Source organism: Schistocerca piceifrons, chromosome 11, assembly GCF_021461385.2.
Source record: "Schistocerca piceifrons isolate TAMUIC-IGC-003096 chromosome 11, iqSchPice1.1, whole genome shotgun sequence".
Taxonomy (NCBI): domain Eukaryota; kingdom Metazoa; phylum Arthropoda; class Insecta; order Orthoptera; family Acrididae; genus Schistocerca; species Schistocerca piceifrons.
The window spans coordinates 43912644-43934154 of NC_060148.1; the positions used below are offsets into that span (position 1 = coordinate 43912644).

General features: G+C 40.9%; 1 protein-coding gene across 1 annotated transcript in view; it reads right to left on the bottom strand.

The window, feature by feature from the left end:
- Nucleotides 1-15803: 15803 nt before the first annotated feature.
- The window catches only part of LOC124719651, a 470793-nt gene continuing 465085 nt past the window's right edge, over nucleotides 15804-21511 (bottom strand). Inside the window, exon 8 of the mRNA XM_047244864.1 lies at nucleotides 15804-15932. Coding sequence (XP_047100820.1) covers nucleotides 15804-15932 — 129 coding nt within the window. The remainder of the gene's footprint in view (nucleotides 15933-21511) is intronic.

Below are 21511 nucleotides of genomic sequence, written 5' to 3' on the forward strand. Positions count from 1 at the left end.
TTTGGGGAAGGGGGAGGGGAGAATGCAGTTGTCTCTCATGCAAAAGTTACTAACTCATGGCAGCACAAGTAAATCCAGATGGTACCAAACACAGCAACAAATCAGACATACTGGCATAGACTGTCTCAGTAAAGTGCTGCTCAGCCCAGTTTCCATGTAATCACCCAGCCTCAATGTAATCAGTGGCCACTTGTAATCATAGCTTACAACAACAGTATCACCTTACCACAGCTCCAGCTGTGTGTTAATAGAACAGTTATTCAGAGCTTTATATCAAGTTAAAGACAATTATACTCTGATGTGAAACTATCATCCTGCAGTGCACAAAGTGATAAACCCTTTGACCATCTCCTGAAATAATCTAGTTGGTACAGTACACCACAGGAACACTGTAACATAGTTCCTTCTTTCAGTAACTCCAGCAATTACAAAATGACAAATATTGATGTGAGTGAGTTCTTCATTTTTTGTTCTGTGATCATGTAATGGAGGAAAGAAACATGGGTTGGATGGAACATCTGTACTATACATCACAGATTGTGTGAAAGAACTTGCTCCCATCTACCAGTGACTTATCACAGGTTTCTGAAGCCATAAACGCCTTCAAGTGATTGAAAAAACACACAAATCCATTCTATTTACCAGGAGTATCATCAGACATGCACATAATTATAGGCAAATAATGCTCACACCAATCGCCTGCAGAATTATGGAATGTGTTTCATGTCCTTGTGTTATGACCATTTTAGAGAACACACCTTGCTCTATCCTTATTCTAGAAGTGCTCTCAACATACAACTTTGAGCAATTGGTTAGAAAACCAACTCGAGATGGGAACATATTAGACATCTTGGTGACAAACAGACCTGATCTTTTTGAGGAAGTTAATCTATAAGAAGGTATTACTGACCATAATGATGTTGTGGCTTCTATGTCAGTGGAAGTAGGGAAAAAAACACCAGCATAGAGTTCTTGTTTGGGAAAGGAAATAAAAATGTCAATGAATATCTTCATAGCCAGCTCCAAGCATTCACTACGGGACACAAAGATATTGAGCATCTTTGGACGGAATTTAAAGGTATTGTCCACCATGTGCTAGAGAAGTATGTGCCTAGCAAAAATATAGGGGAGGGAAAGGATCCACCTTGGTACAACAAACATATTAGGAAGTTGCTGAGAAAGCAGAGAATTTTGCAGTAATTTTAAACATAGTCACTTCACCGCTGACAAACAGAAATTATGCGAAATGAAAGCAGCTGACAAAAGGTCAATGAGAGATTCTTTTAACGAATTTGAAAGCAATATTTTATCTGCAGATTCTAAAAATAACCTCAAAAAATTTTGGTCATACATAAAATCTGTGAACGCTACAAATAATTCAATACCTTCTCTTGCTGACAGTATGGGTAATGTAACAGATGATGATAAACAGAAGGCCAAAATTCGAAACCTAGCTTTCAAAAACTTGTTTACAGTAGAGGACTGCAGCACCATTCCCCCTTTCAGTTATTGAACAAACGCAAGGATGGCTGACATAGTGTTTAGTGTACCTGGGACTGTAAAACAGTTAAGATCCTTAGACGCCAGGAAGGCATCTGGCCCAGACAGTATCCCCATAAGATTTTATGTTGACTGTGCTACAAATATAGCACCATTCTTATCCATCATCTATCAGAGATCATTGGAACAGTGGAAAGTTCCACGGGACTGGAAGAAGGCCCAGGTCATAGCAATGTATAAAAAGGGTAGAAAATCAGATGCACGTAATTACCAGCCAATTGCACTGATGACGATTTGTTGTAGAATCATGAAACACATTTTGTGTTCAGACATGAAATTTATAGACTCTGAGAAGCTCATCTGCAGAAACCAGCACAGTTTTGGGAAACAGCGGTTATGCGAAACACAGCTGGCCCTCTTTGTGCATGATACACAACAGGCTCTAGATACTGGCTCCCAGGTTGATGCCATAGTTCTCAACTTTCGAAAGGCGTTCGACTCAGTTCCACACTGTCGCTTGCTCCAAAAAGTGCGCAATTATGACCTATCTGATGACATATGAGGTTGGATCAGGGCCAGTGGAAGGCATGTGCGAAACGTGCGGCTGCATGGGGCAGATCTTTCCGAGGGGCGGCAAATCTGCCACCCTCCCCCCTTTTTTTTAAGGACAAACTCAACATTCATGTCCAAGAGGGTATTCGAAACTAAACCTTGGAGGGAGCAGCTTCAGGTGAAATTTGGCCTGAAATTCAATTTCAGGTGGCTCAATTCTTATGACAATCTCCTGAACAGTGTAGCCTACAGTAATATAATTTTTTCTTTACGTGCAGGGGAACATCAGGAAATTGTCTGCAAAGTGTGTTGCAAATAAAGTTAGTACACTGACATCAACAGTTAGTTTCACATAATCGTTCTTTACAGGCTGGATTGAAACATGACCGACGGTAGAAAAAGACTGCCTGGCACTGAATACAGGAAAAGACGGGCACTGAAGGAAGATGATGATAAGAAGCAAAAGGATGCACTACAATGATATTTCAAGCCAAAGAGAGAACAACCTAGCAGCAGCGAGCTATTGCAGCTACATCTTTATCTTCAGAACATGACCAGAAAGTTGACGAACACAGTACAGCAACCACCGCATACAGTAGCAATGCTGATGGTGAGCCATCCACAACATGTTCAACAGACCTCGTCTGAACTCAAGACCTGCTTTGTGATGAAAGCTCCGAGATTGAAACATCAGGCAGAACTGAAATTACGCAACTCAATTCGGAAAATATTGGAGGGACATCAGCCGAGGTACTCACCGCCGCAGAAGGGATTGAAGGCGAGCCTAAACAGAAAGACACAATTGACTCAGATCCCAGAAGAGGGCTGGAAATTATTACCGACTGCATTCGAACGACTTTGGTCATGCAAGGTCCTCCTGAGCACATTAAGGAAGCTGAAGAATGTCCTAAAAACGCAAACAACCAGCGTTTCAGTCCTGTGCACTACAGATATTCTTTGAAGAATTTAGAAGACGCAGATAGACATTAGTTGGTGTACTCAAAGAGCGTCCGCCCCAGTAGCTGAGTGGTCAGCGTGACGGATTGCCGTCCTCTGGGCCCGGGTTCGATTCCCGGCTGGGTCGGAGATTTTCTCCGCTCAGGGACTGGGTGTTGTGTTGTGTTCATCATCATTTCATCCCCATCCGGCGTGCAGGTCGCCCAATGTGGCGCCGACTGTAATAAGACCTGCGATATGGCGGCCGGACCTGCCCCGCGAGGGGCCTCCCGGCCAATGACGCCAAACGCTCATCATCATCATCATCTCAAAGAGCAAGGATGCTGTATTCTGCTTTCGTTGCAAACTTTTTTTGTCATCTACAGTAAAAATTGCAAAGAACGGTATAAGCGACTGGCGGCACCTTGCTTCATATCTCGAAAGCCATGGGAAGTCTACCGAGCATTTGAATTCACATAAAAAGTGTATCGTGTTTTCCAAGGCACTGAAAAAGTCACGAACTGCCGATGCCCATCACCAAAGGCTTCTGAATACTGAAAGCTAACATTGGAAAAATGTTCTTGAGTGCTTAAAAGCACTAATTCATCTCCTGAGTCGGCAATATCTGCCTCTGAGAAGAAGTACATATACACTCTTTCAGCCTGACGATGGAAACTTCTTGAAATTCATTGAATTATTCGGAAAGTTCAACACTGTGATGATGATGGAGCACCGGCACAGAACAAAGCAACGTGAGAACAAGGGTTGTCATTATCTTGGAAAAGAAACACAAAATGAAATAATTCATCTTATTGGATCATCTATAACCAACAACATTCTATTAATGATGAAGTCTGCAAAGTATTACAGTATAATTCTGGACTCCACACCAGATGTATCAAAAGTTGAGCAGATGACAGTTGTGGTACGTTTTGTCCAGGAGACGAGACTCGACAGGGTGTATGATGTCCGAATTTGGGAGCATTTCCTGGGATTTCTTCCAGTGCCTGATTCTTCAAGCTCCATTTTGACACAGATCATACTCAAGTTCTTGGAAGATAAAAAAATCCTATTGTGTAATACGAGAGGGCAAGGATATGACAGTGGAGTAAACATGAAAGGAAAGAAGTCTAGTCTTCAGAAGAGAATTTCAGATATGAACAAGATAGCATTTTATGTACTGTGTAGCAGTCACTCATTGAATCTTATTGTAAACGATGCCGCTATGTCTTCTAAATATGTTGTTTCCATGTTTTCGACAGTGAAAAGCTTGTATGACTTCTTCTCGTCCTGTGTTCGACATTGGGATGTCTTGAAGAAGTATCTGCCTAAACTGTCACTGAAGCCACTGAGCGATACTAGGTGGGAAAGTCTCATCGATGCACTTACTCCCCTGAGGTTTCAAATTGGAGGCGTTTATGATGCACTGGTTCAGATATCAGAAGAATTCGATGGGATGACCACTCACGAAGCAATGTCACTTGCGAATCAAATAAAAAATTACACCTTCCTCACTTTTCTGGTAATCTGGTATGACGTTCTGCTTCACATCAGTGTAGTCAGTAAGACCCTCCAGACCACTGACATAAATGTTTCTGAGGCCGTGGAAATGCTTGAAAAAACGAAAGCATATTTTGAGACCTGCAGAACAGAAGAAAAGTTTGTGTCTTTCTTCACAGATTCCAAAGAATTGGCTACAGAATTAGAGCTGTAAGTTCTAATGTTACCATGGATAAGTGTTTCCCAGCGATGAAGTAAGAAGCCAATACACTTTACCTATGAAGGAAGGGATAACACAATAGATGACCCAACAAATTGTTACAAGATTGAATTCTACTATCATTTTTTAGATATAGTAACCACATCTTTGGATGAGAGATTCAGTCAGCTGAAATCTGATTGTGATTATTTTGATTTTCTCTATGACATTGGTGAGCTGAAGAATGCACCTCCTGACAACCTGGACACAAAGTGTAGAAACCTCGCAGCGATTTTGCAAGATCATGAGTCAAGCAACATTGATGCACTGGAGTTGAGGGAAGAACTAAAACTGCTTTCAACATTGTTGAAACTTGAAATAGGTCCAAAGGGGACTCTGGAGTTTATAGGAAGACATAATTTTTGCCCTAATGTTAATATTGCTCTGAAAATTTTCCTAACACTCCCAGTGACAGTTGCGAATGGAGAGAGGAGTTTCTCAAAACTGAAATTGATAAAGACATACCTCTGATCAACAATGGGCCAAACTCGTTTGAATGCTCTTGCAACAATATCGATTGAGCACGAGCTTGCAGAGGACTTTAATTATACAGATCGCGTGAAAGAGTTTGCACAAGCAAAAGCCAGGAAGGTTCGATTTGTCTAAAATTTTTATTATTATAATCAGTGTCTTGGTTACTTACTATGTTTCTTCTTATTTTGTTCAACATTAAATAGTTATTGTGAATATTATTGTTCAAACCAAATTATCATTAAATTGTAAATATACTGTGTTTTCCGTTGAATACACTATCTGTTCATATTCATTGAAAAATGATTATTTACGTTAACTGTAAGTTCATGCGGCACAGGATTAGCCGAGTGGTCTAAGGCACTGCAGTCATGAGCTGCGCGGCTGGTAATGACGGAGGTTCGAGTCCTCCCTTGGGCATGGGTGTGTGTGTTTGTCCTTAGGATAATTTAGGTTAAGTAGTGTGTAAACTTAGAGACTGATGACCTTAGCAGTTAAGTCCCATAAGATTTCACACACATTTGAACATTTTTGTAAATTCACAAGGCTTATTAAAATGAGTTAGATTTCTTCAATCAAGTTGGACTCCATTTTTGAGCTGGTGCCCAGCGACTGTTTTGTATAAATCTGTAGAGAGTGTCATCAATCAGTCGCAATTTTTGTTTTTATTTTCCAGATCTACATAGATTTCGGGCACAGTGTGGCTATTCTCAATGCTTTGAGTTATGTTTACATCTATATCGTCATGCTGAACGTAACTGTCAACATGACGGTTTAGATGTAAGCACACATTAAAAGCTTTGAGACTAGCCATTCAGTGGCCGAAACCTAGGTAGATCTGAAAAGTAAAAACAAAAATTGCGATTGATTGCCGACATTTCCTACAGATTTGATTAAATAAAATTCCACAAACAAAAAGAACTGGGTTGAGGTGGGGATGGGTGGGCGGCAATTTAGCAGTTTGTACGGGGCGGCACTTGGGCTTGTGCCGGCCCTGGGTTGGATAGATACTTTTCTAACAGACAGGGAGCAGTATGTCATCCTGTGTGGGGTGACTTAAACAGAAAAAAGCGTAACTTCAGGTGTGACACATGGCATCGTAATAGGTCTGCTGCTTTTTACTATTTACATAAAAGATCTGGTTGATGGTATTGACAGTGGCATTAGACTGTTTGCCAATGATGCTGTAGTCTACAGGGAAGTAGTATCACATGAAAGTTGGGAACAAATCAATTAGGATTTGTGGAAAATAAATACATGGTGTAATGACTAGCAGTTATCTCTCAATATTAGTGTAACCTACTGCGTATAACAAGGCGAAAATTACCATTAATGTATGAGTACAAAATATATGCCCAGTCTTTGGAAGCAGTATCATCCGTCAAGTATCTGGGTGTGACTATTCGAAATGATCTCAAATGGAATGATCAGATTACACAAGTAACGGGTAAGACAAACTCTAGATTGTGGTTTATTGCAAGAATCCTTAAGCAATGTAGTCCTTCAACATAGGAAATAGCTTACAATATGTTAGTTCATCCAGTCTTGGAGTATTGTTCGTCTGTATGGGACCCTTACCAGTTGGGTCTGATTCAAGAGATTGAGAAGGTCCAAAGAAAAGCAGCAAGATTTGTGATTGGTACATTTAGCCATTGTGAGAGTGTTACAAATCTCATAGAAACTTTGATATGGGACACACTGGCAGATAAATGGTGCACTAAGCAAAGGGGCTGCTCACTAAATTCCGAAATCCAATCTTTGCCGCAGGTGTAGAGCATATATTATTACCACCAACTTTCAGATCGCGCAATGATCACCATTCAAAGATAAGGAAAATTAGAGCTCATACCGAGGCATTCAGACAGTCATTTTTCCCTCATGCAATCCACTAGGGGAACAGACGGGGGGAAATATGACTTTGGCGCAAATTGTGCCCTGCACCACACACCGCTTGGTGGCTAGTGGAGTATATGTGTAGATGTAGATGTAGATCCTTCAATGAGACACAGATCCATAAACAAATGTGCCCAGCTTGATGTAGTGTTCCTTAACTTCTGGAAGGTGTTCGGTACAACTCTGCACTTTCATTTACAAAACAAAATATAAGCTTACTGAGCATCAGACCAGGACTTAATAGCCAATAAAACTCAGGATGACATAGTGGATAATATCAGAAGCAGTTGGGAATGCCAGTTGTCTCTGAACATAAAGAACTATAGTGTATTTTCTACAAATAGACAGAAAAAGAGACAATAATTGCTTACATTATTAGTAATAAAACACCAGGAATGAAAACAACAGTAAAATATCCTGGAGTGACCATTCACAGTGGCTTGAAGTGGAATAACCAGATTAAATAAATAAAAAAGCACAAATGAAGCTGAGATTCATTGGAAGAATCTTAACGAATAAAATTAAAAAAAGGAAGAATGCTTACAAACCAACTTTTTGGCCTAGTCTCGATATTACTCGTTAGTCATTCACCATTATTCAGTTTTATTAACATAAGGGATAGAGATGATCCAAAGAAGAGCCATTATTTTTTTTTCCCCAACAAGATCATTTATTAAGCATGAAAAAACAAACTCCTGTAGCAGACACTACAAGAGGTATCATGCACCATAGTGAGGTTTAGTGTTTAAAATCTAGGGGCTTACTTTCAACATCTTGCAAAAGTCTGTTATGTCCCACATGCATCTCATGAAATGACCATGAAGGGAAAGTCATTAGAGCTCACAAAGAGGCTGCTTGGCAGAAATACCCTATGCCAGGTGCTTACACAGTACAGATGTAAACGTATCTAGGTGTTGTTACTGATGTTGATGAACAGCTCTGTGAGCCTCTTACTTGCAGCCACGGTGTGGCTTAATGTGTTGTAGGACTGTTAGTGAACTGAGTGACACTTCTTCCCTTCCCTAATTTACCCCTACTTCTCCCAGATACAGGAACTGCTCTTACAGAAGAAAACACTAATACTGCTGCTATCATCCTGTCAGAGTTGACAATTAAGCTTACAAACACACTCTGAAATACTGAAACTTTCATTGGGTGCCATCCATAAATTGATGACAGCAAACTGACATGAGTTGTCTTTGTGTATGGTAAGTTCCAAGACTGCCGATTCCTGAACTAAAGAACATTTGCTTGTATGTCCGCATGCAATTGAAGCTGATGCTAGAGGGACATCCAGAAGTTCTTTCAAAGGAAGTAGTCGCTACAGAATCTTGGACACATAATTCTGATCAGCAAGTTCCTCCCAAAAATGCAAAAATGGGTTTTGTGCTGGGAAACGTATGGTCCTCTCATTTTTTGATATCCATGGAATGATTATCAGCATTTTGTACCTGGACACATGTCAATAACAGCACATATTACTGAGATGTCCTGGAAACTTTGCAAGTCCATATCAGGAGCAAAATATACACATGAACAGCATGGATGCTGCACCATGATAATGCATGTCCACATACTGCAAATGTTGTTGCTGAATATCATGCAAAAATCAATTTGAGGCGCTTCCTTCACCCTCCCTAGGCCAGATTTAGCCCCCTGTGACTTTTTTCTTTTCCCTAACCTGAAGAAACACATCTGTGGGTCTGTGGGAGACATTTTTCATCATCAGAAGCAGCAGTGAAGGCTGTGTAAGTGATTCTGAATGACCACTCAAACAACAGTTTCCAGCATGTCTTTGTAGACTGGTCCCAGATCTGAGACAAGTGCATCACATACAAAGGAGACCATGCCGAGGAGGAGGACCGAAATTATGAGGATGAGTAAATGTATGTTGGTGAAATAAATAATGATCACCTTTCTCTGAATAGCCTTCATATTACAGAGAATGACAGTGAAGGTGAAGTGGACAGTGAAAGTGCTGTTTGAGGGATAGAAATAATGCCGCATGTGGAGGCAATGGCATAGTTGGAAAAATTAATTGTTTACCCAGAGCATCAGCTGGAAACATTCACAGTGAAACTGATGTACGTGAAACGGCTATACAATTGTGCTGCTTTCTAATACTACACACGTTTGAAATAAAATAAACTTACATACAGTTTTAATAAATGAATGTGAGTAGGCTTAAGTAAACATAGAGTGCCAAAGAAATTTTTTTGTTAGGGCCACTATAAAAAAATTGTATATTATAGTAGACATTAGAATTTTTTGATTCATTAGAGGATTTCAAGATTATCCAGATTTTTCAGTAATCCACATTACATCTGGTCAAACCTAATCTGAATAAATGAGGTAGTCTAGTGTACTACAAGCGAGGGTACTATTTGTAAATTCTAGGAACTGCCAAATTTTATAAATTTTTTAATTATTCTAAAATGAAATATGAATGATTTTTTATTTACTTGATTGGTGAGGATCATGTTTGTTCTTCTTTCTGTAACATTATTCTCCCTATTTCATGTTTATTTAACATGAGCCATAAATTTTGGTGCACCTTTTGCTTGAATACAGTAATTATTGTATGAAGATCATTAAGGGACATCCTGTTTCATTACAGTATGCCTTGTTTACAGATTATACTGGCACTGTGGATAATCTTTCTGATGTTGAATTGATGTTTGTTACTGAATGTATGATGGATTCGTGCGCAGCAAAAGCTGAGTCGAATTGTGTGGTCCCTTGTTCAGCTGGACTGCTGTTCCCTTTGTAGAGTCTGAATTTCCTGATTGGGTGCCACTGAGAAGCTCCCATTTTGCAAATTTAACTGGGCCTAGCAACCCATACTCTGTACAGAACAAGCTAAGAAAAGCTGACATGACATATAATATGCAGAAAATCTACTTGTCCCCCTCCAACAGGGCTCCAGTAGAAGCGTAACTATGAGGGTATAAGTAATTGAGCTTAGAGCCTCAAAGTGTACAGTTGTGTCACCTTTCTGTCTGCATCTTGAACCGAAGGACCAATGCATGGAGGGTGGACTGCAAGCTATCCATGATCTGTATGGGGGATGCACACCCTTGTTGCCACCTAGACATCATCAGCCATCTATCAGCTTTATCCATGGGGAGGGGTGAATACGGTTGACCAGAGCACTGCTGCTCAGCAATGGACTTCTGGAATTATTTACAGCATCCAAGCACTCAGCATGATCAGTTGTAGAATTTTGGAACACGTATTATGTTCGAGTATAATGACTTTTCTGGAGACTAGAAATCTACTCTGTAGGAATCAGCACGGGTTTCAAAAAAGACGATCGCGTGAAACCCAGCTCGCGCTATTCGTCCACGAGACTTAGAGGGCCATAGACACGGGTTCACAGGTAGATGCCGTGTTTCTCGACTTCTGCAAGGCATTTGATACAGTTCGCCAACAGTCGTTTAATGAACAGAGTAAGAGCATATGGACTATCAGACCAATTTTGTGATTGGATTGAAGAGTGCCTAGATAACAGAATGCAGCATATCGTTCTCAATGGAGAGAAGTCCTCCGAAGAAAGAGTGATTTCAAGTGTGCCGCAGGGTAGTGTCGTAGGACTGTGCTATTCACAATATGTATAAATGACCACGTGGATAACATTGGAAGTTCACTGAGGCTTTTTGTGGATGATGCTGTAGTATATCGAGAGGTTGTAACAATGGAAAATTTTACTGAAATGTAGGAGGGTCTGCAACAAATTGACACATGGTTCAGGGAATGACAATTGAATCTCAATGTAGACAAGCATAATGTGCTGCAAATACACAGAAAGAAAGATCCTTTATCATTTAGATACAATATAACAGATCAGCAACTGGAAGCAGTTAATTCCATAAATTATCTGGGAGTAGGTATTAGGAGTGATTTAAAATGGAATGACCATATAAAATTAATCATCGGTAAAGCAGATGCCAGACTGGGATTCATTGGAAGGATCCTAAGGAAATGCAGTCTGAAAACAAAGGAAGTAGGTTACAGTACACTTGTTCGCTCACTGCTTGAATACTGCTCACCGTTGTAGGATCCATACCAGATAGGTTTGATTGAAGAGATGGAGAAGATCCAACGGAGAGCAGTGCACTTTGTTACAGGATCATTTAGTAATCACGAAAGTGTTACAGAGATGACAGATAAACCCCACTGGAAGACTCTGCAAGAGAGACACTCAGTAGCTCGGTACGGGCTTTTGTTGAAGTTTCGAGAACATACCTTCACTGAGGAGTCAAGCAGTATATTGCTCCCTCCTATGTATGTCTCATGAAGAGACCATGAGGATAAAATCAGAGAGATTAGAGCACACACAGAGGCATACCAACAATCTTTCTCTCCACGAACAATACGAGACTGGAATAGAAGGGAGAACCGATAGAGGTACTCAAGGTACCCTCTGCCACACACTGTCAGGTGGCTGGTGGAGTGTAGATGTAGGTGTACATATGTCTTTCTTCCCAACTTCTGTTATGCAAGGGCATCTCTACAATATCCAGACATTGTAGAAAGTGCAAGCTGAAGATTTTAAAGAAATAATTAGACCAAATTTGCTTATGATTACTACTCAATAATGTCATAGGCATAAGATAACCAGTGTAAATACTTGGATTTCTGAAGCTGAGACATTTAGTAACCGTTAATTAGTCATCAGTTAGTATGGCAGCCTTGTAAGTTTGCAGTGAACCTACTTCAAAGTTGATATATGATGTAATTCCTATTGTTCACCTGATGACTTCAACTTCGAGACACCAGCTTGCCAACCTGATGCACTTCCCTGCTGTGCTGCTTGTTGTCATTGATATGAAGATTTATGCACCTACAATCAACAATTTACTAGGGTTCAATCAAGGGTGACTTGTGAGCTAATGATTTCATACCTTCAGGGAGAGGTGCACTCATGTTGCTACCTTGTTGTACCTGTGAGCAGCTACTGGAGTTCTGGCTGTCTCTTGGTGGGAGGCTATGGCATACTTCTATGTGGCTACTGTCATTCCGTCTGGAGGTGTTGGCTGCTGACAAGGACATGAGCTACAAAGTCAATACGGGTGCTTTGGGTGAATAACCCACTAGGCTGTTAGTGTCTCAACTATACAGGCAATGCCTGCAGACAACTGGGATGGCATCCTACTTGATGCTACCCTCACTGAGTGGTGTGTTTCCTACTTCCTGACCACGCATGCCACTCCACTGCCACTGAGCAACACCACTGGTAAGTTATTTCCATTGTATAAACCCTAACAAATACATTTTCACCCAACACTGCCTCACTGACGGCTTCAGGCTTGTCACAACCCACACCCTGTGCTTGGCATCCTGCCCACACAGAGGGAACAGTTCCATGTATTTCCAAAACTTCTTACTACAAGTCAACTTCTTCTAAAATTAGTTGTAGTACACTACCGGCCATTAGAATTGCTACACCAAGAAGAAATGCAGATGATAAACGGGTATTCATTGGACAAATATATTATACTAGAACTGACATGTGATTACATTCTCACGCAATTTGGGTGCATAGGTCCTGAGAAATCAGTACCCAGAACAACCACCTCTGACCATTATTATGGCCTTCATACACCTGGGCATTGAGTCAAACAAAGCTTGGATGGCGTGTACAGGTACAGCTGCCCATGCAGCTTCAACATGATACCACAGTTCATCAAGAGTAGTGACTGGCATATTGTGACAAGCCAGTTGCTCGGCCAACATTGACCAGACGTTTTCAATTGGTGAGAGATCTGGAGAATGTGCTGGCCAGGGTAGCAGTCGAACATTTTCTGTATCCAGAAAGGCCCGTACAGGACCTGCAACATACACTCGAGCATTATCCTGCTGAAATGTAGGGTTTCGCAGGGATCGAATGAAGGGTAGAGCCACGCGTCGTAACACATCTGAAATGTAACGTCCACTGTTCAAAGTGCCGTCAATGCGAACAAGAGGTGACCGAGACGCATAACCAACGGCATCCCATATCATCACACCAGGAGATACGCCAGTATGGTGATGACAAATACACGCTTCCAATGTGCCAATGTGCGTTCACCGCGATGTCGCCAAACACTGATGTGACCATCATGATGCTGTAAACAGAACCTGGATTCATCCAAAAAAATGATGTTTTGCCATTCGTGCACCCAGATTCATCATTGAGTACACCACTGCAGGCACTCCTGTCTGTGATGCAGCGTCAAGGGTAACCGTAGCCACGGTCTCCGAGCTGATAGTCCATGCTGCTGCAAACATCGTCGAACTGTTCGTGCAGATGGTTGTTGTCTTGCAAACGTCCCCATCTGTTGACTCAGGGATCGAGACGTGGCTGCACAATCCATTACAGCCATGCTGATAAGGTGCCTGTCATCTCGACTGCTATGAGGCCACTCGGATCCAGCACAGTGTTCCGTATTACCCTCCTGAACCCACTGACTCCATATTCTGCTAACAGTCATTGGATCTTGACCAACGCGAGCAGCAATGTCGTGATACGATAAACTGCAATCACAATAGGCTACAATCAGACCTTTATCAAAGTCAGAAACTTGATGGTATGCATTTCTCCTCCTTACACAAGGCATCACAGCAACGTTTCACCAGGCAACGCCGGTCAACTGCTGTTTGTGTATGAGAAATCGGTTGGAAACTTTCCTCATGTCACCACATTGTAGGTGTCGCCACCAGCACCAACCTTGTGTGATTGCTCTGAAAAGCTAATCATTTGCATATCACAGCATCTTCTTCCTGTCGGTTAATTTTTGCATCTGTAGCGTGTCACCTTCATGGTGTAGCAATTTTAATGGCCAGTAGTGTATTCAACTGTAAGTGTCCTCTCCTTGATCCTCATAACTGCCCATTTATCTTAATATAAACATTCCCACAGTCACCATGTTTTTCAATTGCCTACTGCAATGTCCTTGTATTATTCTTCTTACCTTCATTCATAATCAGTGCACTGACTTCTTTTCAAGAACCTGCTAATCTTGATCACCAACTTTCTTCCATCCACTTCCAGTTAATGATACTTAATCATTCCCAAAGATGTTTTAATCTTATGGAAAATATGTACACATCTAAATTACCTATATATTCAGCATAACAGAACAAATTTCTCTACATAACAAATACCAACCATAAACAGTCTGGTGATTCCATTTTGCTGAGCAACAACAGGATGGCACACACTTACACAGCCATAAGCAATATTTCAAAAAACAATATTTCTAAAACTGATTTTATGACCTTCAAATCATGTGCCCTTACAAATCCACTTCCATGTTCCAACTTTTGAGCAAACTCACCATCACACATAACAGTTGGAACTTTACTGTGGAACACAGTCTTCCAGCTAGAAGCACATATGTATTTATGCACAATGTCACCAAAACTTCTGAGAAATTCAAACAACTGAAAATTGCAGTTCCTAATCATACAAAAATTGTGAAAGTCAATGAAACTCCTTGATCCCAACATCAAACCATTTAACCATTTAATTTCATTCACTAGATGATGAGGGAGCTGTTTTTACCACTTTCTTCCTCACTAATGCCAAAGTAACATAAAACTTCCATTACAATCAACAAAATCACATAACACAACAGAGAGGTGACTATGCCATGAATACACAACAAAATAAAGCCTGAAAAATAAATGGTTGTGCTGAAAGAGTAAATGCGAAGTAGGAACCAATTTTCCCATGACAGTCAGCTGCACTCTATTATATATCACATGGGCTATGCCTACCATTATGAAGTTTGGCCTCTTGACTGGTATGCTTGCACAATCACCAGACACTTCTGTGTCTTAAGGGTACTTTACAGCCATTGTAAATTTTATTTGTGAACATTGTGAACAAGAGTGGGTCCAGTGCCTAACCTTGTGCAGTTCTCTGCTTTATAATGCCCAATATTACTTTGGTTTTACTCCTGTGAGAAGTTTATCAATCTGGCCATCTGTTTTCTATTGTGCAACAGGAAAAACATTAATATCACAAATTTTAGTTTACCAAGTACAATTTCATGCTTTAAACATGCAAATCCTTTATCAAAGTCACAGTACACACCAAGAAGATAATTCTTCTTGTTTGGCCCTGCAAGATTCCAATACTGACGCCACACATGTGCAGAATCATTTACCAGAAGTCCAACCCTGTGAGTTTTTCTGTGACTGACAAATATTTATGTAAGTCAGTACTTACCACAGAAGTATCCACATTATAAATAGACTGAGACCAGTTTATAAAGTGTGATGTATCACATACAAATATTATCACTTTTAATAGATCTCCCACCTGTGAAAATTTTTGCCACAAATTCACTGAAAATGATAAAAGTTGAATGGATTCTTCTGCATTGTATTAATCAAAACTTATTGAAAAGGGAAATATTCCTTAAATGACCTATACTAACAGGTTTTACATTTGTACTGCACATGAATTTAGAGCATCCATCTCACTTGTGCATTAAGTAAATGCTTGATATAAAGAAGCTTCACTGAAAAAAGAATTAAACATACTGTTACAAGTCCTGCTCAAATGCTGTTCAGAACAATCAGTAAATAATAGATGATAATGCAAATCAAGTGGAGTAGTACAAGAATACTGGAAAATTAATAACAGTGTTAAAACTCACAGTCTGTTCCTATTACACTACAATATAACCTTTAAACTGAACAATTAACAACATGCAAAATCAGAAAAGTGAATGCTTACAATATTCTCGGTTTCATCCACTTCTAAATTAAGTTTGGGATCCTCCTTGATATAATCAGTGGGCCAAGAGATTCCCAATGGATCGCCAAGAAGCTAAAAAAAAGGAAACAATCTTTCAAATTAAACTGCTGATACACTTGTGTACATATTCCACATTATCAATATTTATTTTTAATGAATTTTATTCAAATTTTCAGAGATTCTTATCACTTATACACTCAGGAATTTTAAAAATTTAATTTGATGAGCAGCTATTTTATCAACATACAGTCTCCTGATTTCACCCTGTGCTCCACTGCACTACAATCTTTACAGAGAATCAGACAGTGTTTTCTCTGATGCAGCATACTTCAAGGTATTTAATGACCTCTACCTTCAACTGCCAATTTCACAGTTTGGCTACAGTCATAGTGTTGTGCTCTCTTCTATCCACCCACATACCACCTTGTCCTAGATATTTAATGACCTTGCCTGCCTGTTTATTGCTGCTGGGTTTATCAAGTTAATGCACTGGCATGCTCACAGCTGTCTCTGGAGTGTGTTCTGGCATGAGAGATGCGTTTCTTCTAACAATATGTTGTCACATAATTTTCAGACTTCTTGGTTTTTTCTTCTGTCCAGACATCACAGATTTCTGTGCTGGACCAAATAACCCACAGATTTTGAGCTGCAGAAATAAAATTTCTCATCATCTACCTTATGATCTGCGAGAACGCTGTTCTCCAAATCGACACTGGTAACGTCTCAATTTTAACATTGATGGAGATGGTGCACAAATTCACAATATTTTTCACACTTTCACAATATTCTCGATGTACTAATGATGCATTGCTTTACATTCATCTATAACTTGTTGAAAACTTCTCTAGGCTAGTAAATAACAAATTCCAAACATGCACCACTCCTCAAGAAAGAACCACCACGTCTGTTTTCTTAGTGTTGCTCTCCAGGCAAACTTCACTTGCATGGTAGGCTATGAACTTACCACATGTCAACACCTCAGCTTTGGACTTTGCTATGGTTGTGACCTTATGCCATTTACCCACACACAGAATCTCTCACTCAAGTTGACACCTTGACTATTTCTGTTAATTTTCCATGTACTGTGTTGAACACTCTTGGCAAAAAGCAGAACCTTGTCACAAACCTCTATGTATTGTAGTGTCACGTATTGTAGTGTCAAAATCTAGTTGTAAGTGAAACTTGTAGGAATTTCGAAGAATGCCACCATGAAGTGTTGCATTAGCCACCATTGGCTGGTAAGTGTAGTGTGGCGACATACAGGATATAAGAATACAAATGCAAAACGATCACAAGCTGGACTATCCATGCTTGATGAATTCTTCACTGTGCAGTGGTAATGGCACGTGCAGGAAGGATGATTTCACAGCACCTGGGAAAGACTCATGCTGTGAGCTAAGTGACCAGGGGCTGGCTAATAATGAAACAAATGCACCTCAGAGCCACATAAATAGCTGTGAATTTTGAGACAGATTCATTCAGAATGCAGTAACACCACCATCAGTGCCTACTGTCAGCAGACTCCTGCAGGGGCAATGGGTCATGTGTCATGCATGGCAGTCTTCACACACATCTGCAATGGATGTGAACCTGAATCACTGAGTGCAGCTGTTCTGCAATACAATGAAGTGACAGCAGAAGCAGCAGAGCATTACTGATTGGCCCACTGCCAGACTGTTGACTGCTGCTCGGCCTTATGTTGGAAATGCAGGGCATGTATGCATGAATTTCCTCACTAGGATGGTAGCCAACCTCCTGTAAGCTATTACCAGTCAGGTCACCAGAGTGGGGCATTGTCTGCCCCACCTTGCTAACAATGCGATGTATATTTGAAGTCTAATAAAATATTTCTCTCAACAACCTGCCCAACATTCCACACACTCACCTCAGTGGCTCTTAAGTAGTGCAGGGATTGGGATGTTTGAGCTCATTATGATGATGTTTGGTGATACCAGACAGTGCCTACAACTGCCATCCATTGATCAAAAATATGACTTGACTACTGGGGAGGTGCATTTTTGCTGACACATGGTGTGGTGAGTGCAGTCTTTTGTTTTGTTTTGTTTGACTGTGAGGTCTTGGCAAGTCAGTAGATTCTGCTACGGCCAGATTTGTGCATGTAAGTTCAATATGTTTCAGATGAACACACATGATATTTTGAGGTGGTATAAATATATGTGTTAGTTTTCACCAGGTTGGCGTGTGCAATATGAGCATCACAAGCAAGATGAGTGGTTCATTGTCTAGTACTAAACCTGTTGTGAACCATGAATAGTGATTCAGGAGGTGAAGCTAAGTTTAGTCATCATTTTGATGTGTAGTAGTTATGAGCAGCCACTCAATCAAGATTGATTAAATATAGTAAGGAGTAATAAGATAGTGTTACAATTAATTGTTCTCATAATTGGATTTTTTTGTGCAGTGTAAAGAATATAACTCGATATTTAACCATGTAAAGTAGTGGGAAGTACTGGACAGTAATGTGTTTAAATATTTCTCTTCCCATTTGTGCTTGTACAATAAATAAGAGGTAATCATGCTGTGGTCAGAAGCACAGGGAGCAGAGTTTTCAATTCGTCAGGGGTTAGAACACAGGAGAAACTGAGAATTTTAAGAGATGAAGTAGATAAGTTATGATTGGAGAAGGTGGAGTTGTCTAAGAGATTAGAAGCACTTGACTCTTAGAAGAAGGAAATAGCTTATCATGAAACTCTGGAGTATAGAAAGAAGTTGTGGAGAGAGCATGATGAATGGTTGGTTGAAAATGGGTCTCAAAAAGTGATGAATATGTTGATTATGAGGAAAATGAAAGAAAGGGAAAGAGAAGAAGCAGAGGGGTGGGAGGGGGGACCTGAAAGGTAGAGGAGCAGGGGAAAGAATGTCATGGATGAGCTGACAATCTATTGAGTGGGAAGATTAATTTAGTTGTAGATGGCGACATAATACATGTTCCCAGAGAGTTATGTGAGGCATAGAATTCTGACACAAAAGGAAAGGAAAGTAATGCAGAAGTACCAGCTCCAATATCCACTGGAACTGTGGAATCAGAGGTGGCAGAAATGAGTGTAGGCAGGAATGAAGTGATTAAGTGTGGGGACAGTAATATGTATGATTTAAATACAGTAGTATCTGCACTGTTGGTTGGTATTAAATGCTGTACTGAAGCCAGAGAACCTGAACCACATGTGGAGGAAAATGCATGTGCCAGTGATTTTTGTATTGTGTAGAGTGGAACTGCAGACAACGTTATTGTTTGAGATCCTACAGGCAATGCACAAGAAGTTCTTGTTAGTTATGTTGCAGATGATGTGGCAGAAACATTACAGGCACACATACTTTCCTGGAAGCAGGAAGCATGGAGGAAAATGAAGAAGAGACAAGTTCGTTGAGTGAATGATAAGTCGACAGGGCTGAACCTATTGAAGACTGCCAGGAGTTCAGAATGTAACATGAGCACAAACACTGGGTCAAACCTTGCAGGACAAGCAGCTGACATCTGCAGTGAGCTGTTTATAGTACATCTGATGTCTGAGGCACATGAGGAGTGTCAATGTTGATCTGTCATGAGGAGCATCTGTTGTACAAGACAATCCAGTTAAATCATGAGCAATAACATTAAGGCTTAATTCACATGATACAGTGCCACCAGGCAGGGGGAATTTGTTTTTGGAGAGCATAATTAGTGGAAAACCATGCATTTCAAGTGGAATTCAGCCTGTTGTGAGATCTACAGGGAGAAGAATAAGTGAGACTTCTGGTTGAAATGCCGTGAATGGCAGTGCTATACATGGGTTACTCATGAGGATAGTTTTGGGAGTCTGTTTGCTGGAAAGCACAGGAGGAAATGTTGTTGCAAGGACAAGATGTACATGTGTGGGGGGATGAAGACTATGGTGTCTGGCTTCTGAGGTAGTCAGGATCGATTTGTGGGCACTCAGGTCTGGCATTAAATGATATAACAGGAAATCTGGACAAAGAAAGAAATATATTTCCACATACAGGATACACAGTGCGTGCCTAGGGTGGAAGTTACCAGGTGTAGGCCAGTCTAGGAGGATGAATAAACTAAAAAAAGTGGGCAGCCAGAAGGGAAGCATTAATTTCTGTTGGTGGCCAGTAATGAGGTATGGAGGGGGTGGGGGGCAGGATTTGCAAGGAAGCAGAGTTTTATGTAGTAAATGTAAAGTGTTTAAAATTGCTACACTGATACAATTGTGGTAAAATGAAATGTCGTGTGGCTAAGGCCTCCCGTCGGGTAGACTGTTCGCCTGGTGCAGGTCTTTTGATTTATCGTCACTTCGGCAACCTGTGCGTCAATGGGGATGAAATGATGATGATTAGGACAACACAACACCCAGTCCCTGAGTGGAGAAAATCTCTGACCCAGCCAGGAATTGAACCCGGGACCTTAGGATTGACATTCCGTCACGCTGACCACTCAGCTAACGGGGCCAGACGACAATTGTGGTAGTATGTCTATATTGTAAATCAATGCTGATAGTCATGGTGAGGAACTGGACTGGAGCAGGACCTGAGGGGCTGGTACTCCCCTAGGGAGAGGGTCATGTATTGTCACTACCTAGTATTAAATTAAACTTTTAGGAATTTGTGAGAAAGCCACTGTGCAGCATTGTGATACCTGCTGCCAGCCAGTAACTGCAGTGTCACAACATATTGGTTTTAACAACATATACACAGAAGGTTTTGGAGCTGTGCTAGCCAAGCTTGGTGAAACCTGCACCACACAACAGTAATATCCAGAGCAGGCAGGACAGTGTGACCACACCACAGCAAGACCCCATGTTGTGAGTTAGGTAACCTGGGCTGGCTAATAATGCATGAAATGTGCCTTGGATCTGCATAAATAGCTGTGAATTTTGAGGTAATTTCATTCAGAGAACAGCAGCACCTCTACAATACCAGGACCATGCTACATGACAAGACGACTGGGCACCACCAGCTGCAACCATGGGTTCGAGACCAGTTTGAGCCAGCTGCCCTCTGTACTAGTCTCCTTATGGGAGTTCTTGTCACAGCATTGCTGACTTGCTGTCTGTCCTGCTGTCACCAGACTCCTGTCAGGGGGCAGTGGGTAACATATCATGCACGGCAGTCTTTGTTTGTGTCAGTGATGCATATGAGCTGATCCTGAGTCACTGGGTGAGGCAGTTCCACAGTGGAATGCAGAGATGGCAGAAGAGCAGAGCACCAGTGACATCATGGCCTTAGTGCACTGTCAAACTGCTGGATGTCATTCAGTGTGATGTCAGCGATGCAGGATGTGTATGTATGCATCTCTTTGACAGGGCAGAATCCTGTTCCCTTTGGGCTATAGCCAGCTTGAGTCAACAGAATAGGACATGTGTGCCTCATCATGCTAATGGCGTGATGTATATTTGAAGCTTAATGAAATATTTCACTTGACCATCAGCGTGGCACTGGGCCCCACTGGATGGTCATTCTACACACTCACCATTGGACTCTTCAATGTTTTAAATATACTAAATATCTCTCTGGCTTTTCTACCTAGGTTCTTGTGCCTGTCCATCTCCTGAGTATGCCCAGCATCTTTCTTGGTTTCCACCAGTCCTTCAGACTGTTGTGCAGCCTTTGACTGTGACTACTGTCCCATATTAAGAAATACTGAAAAA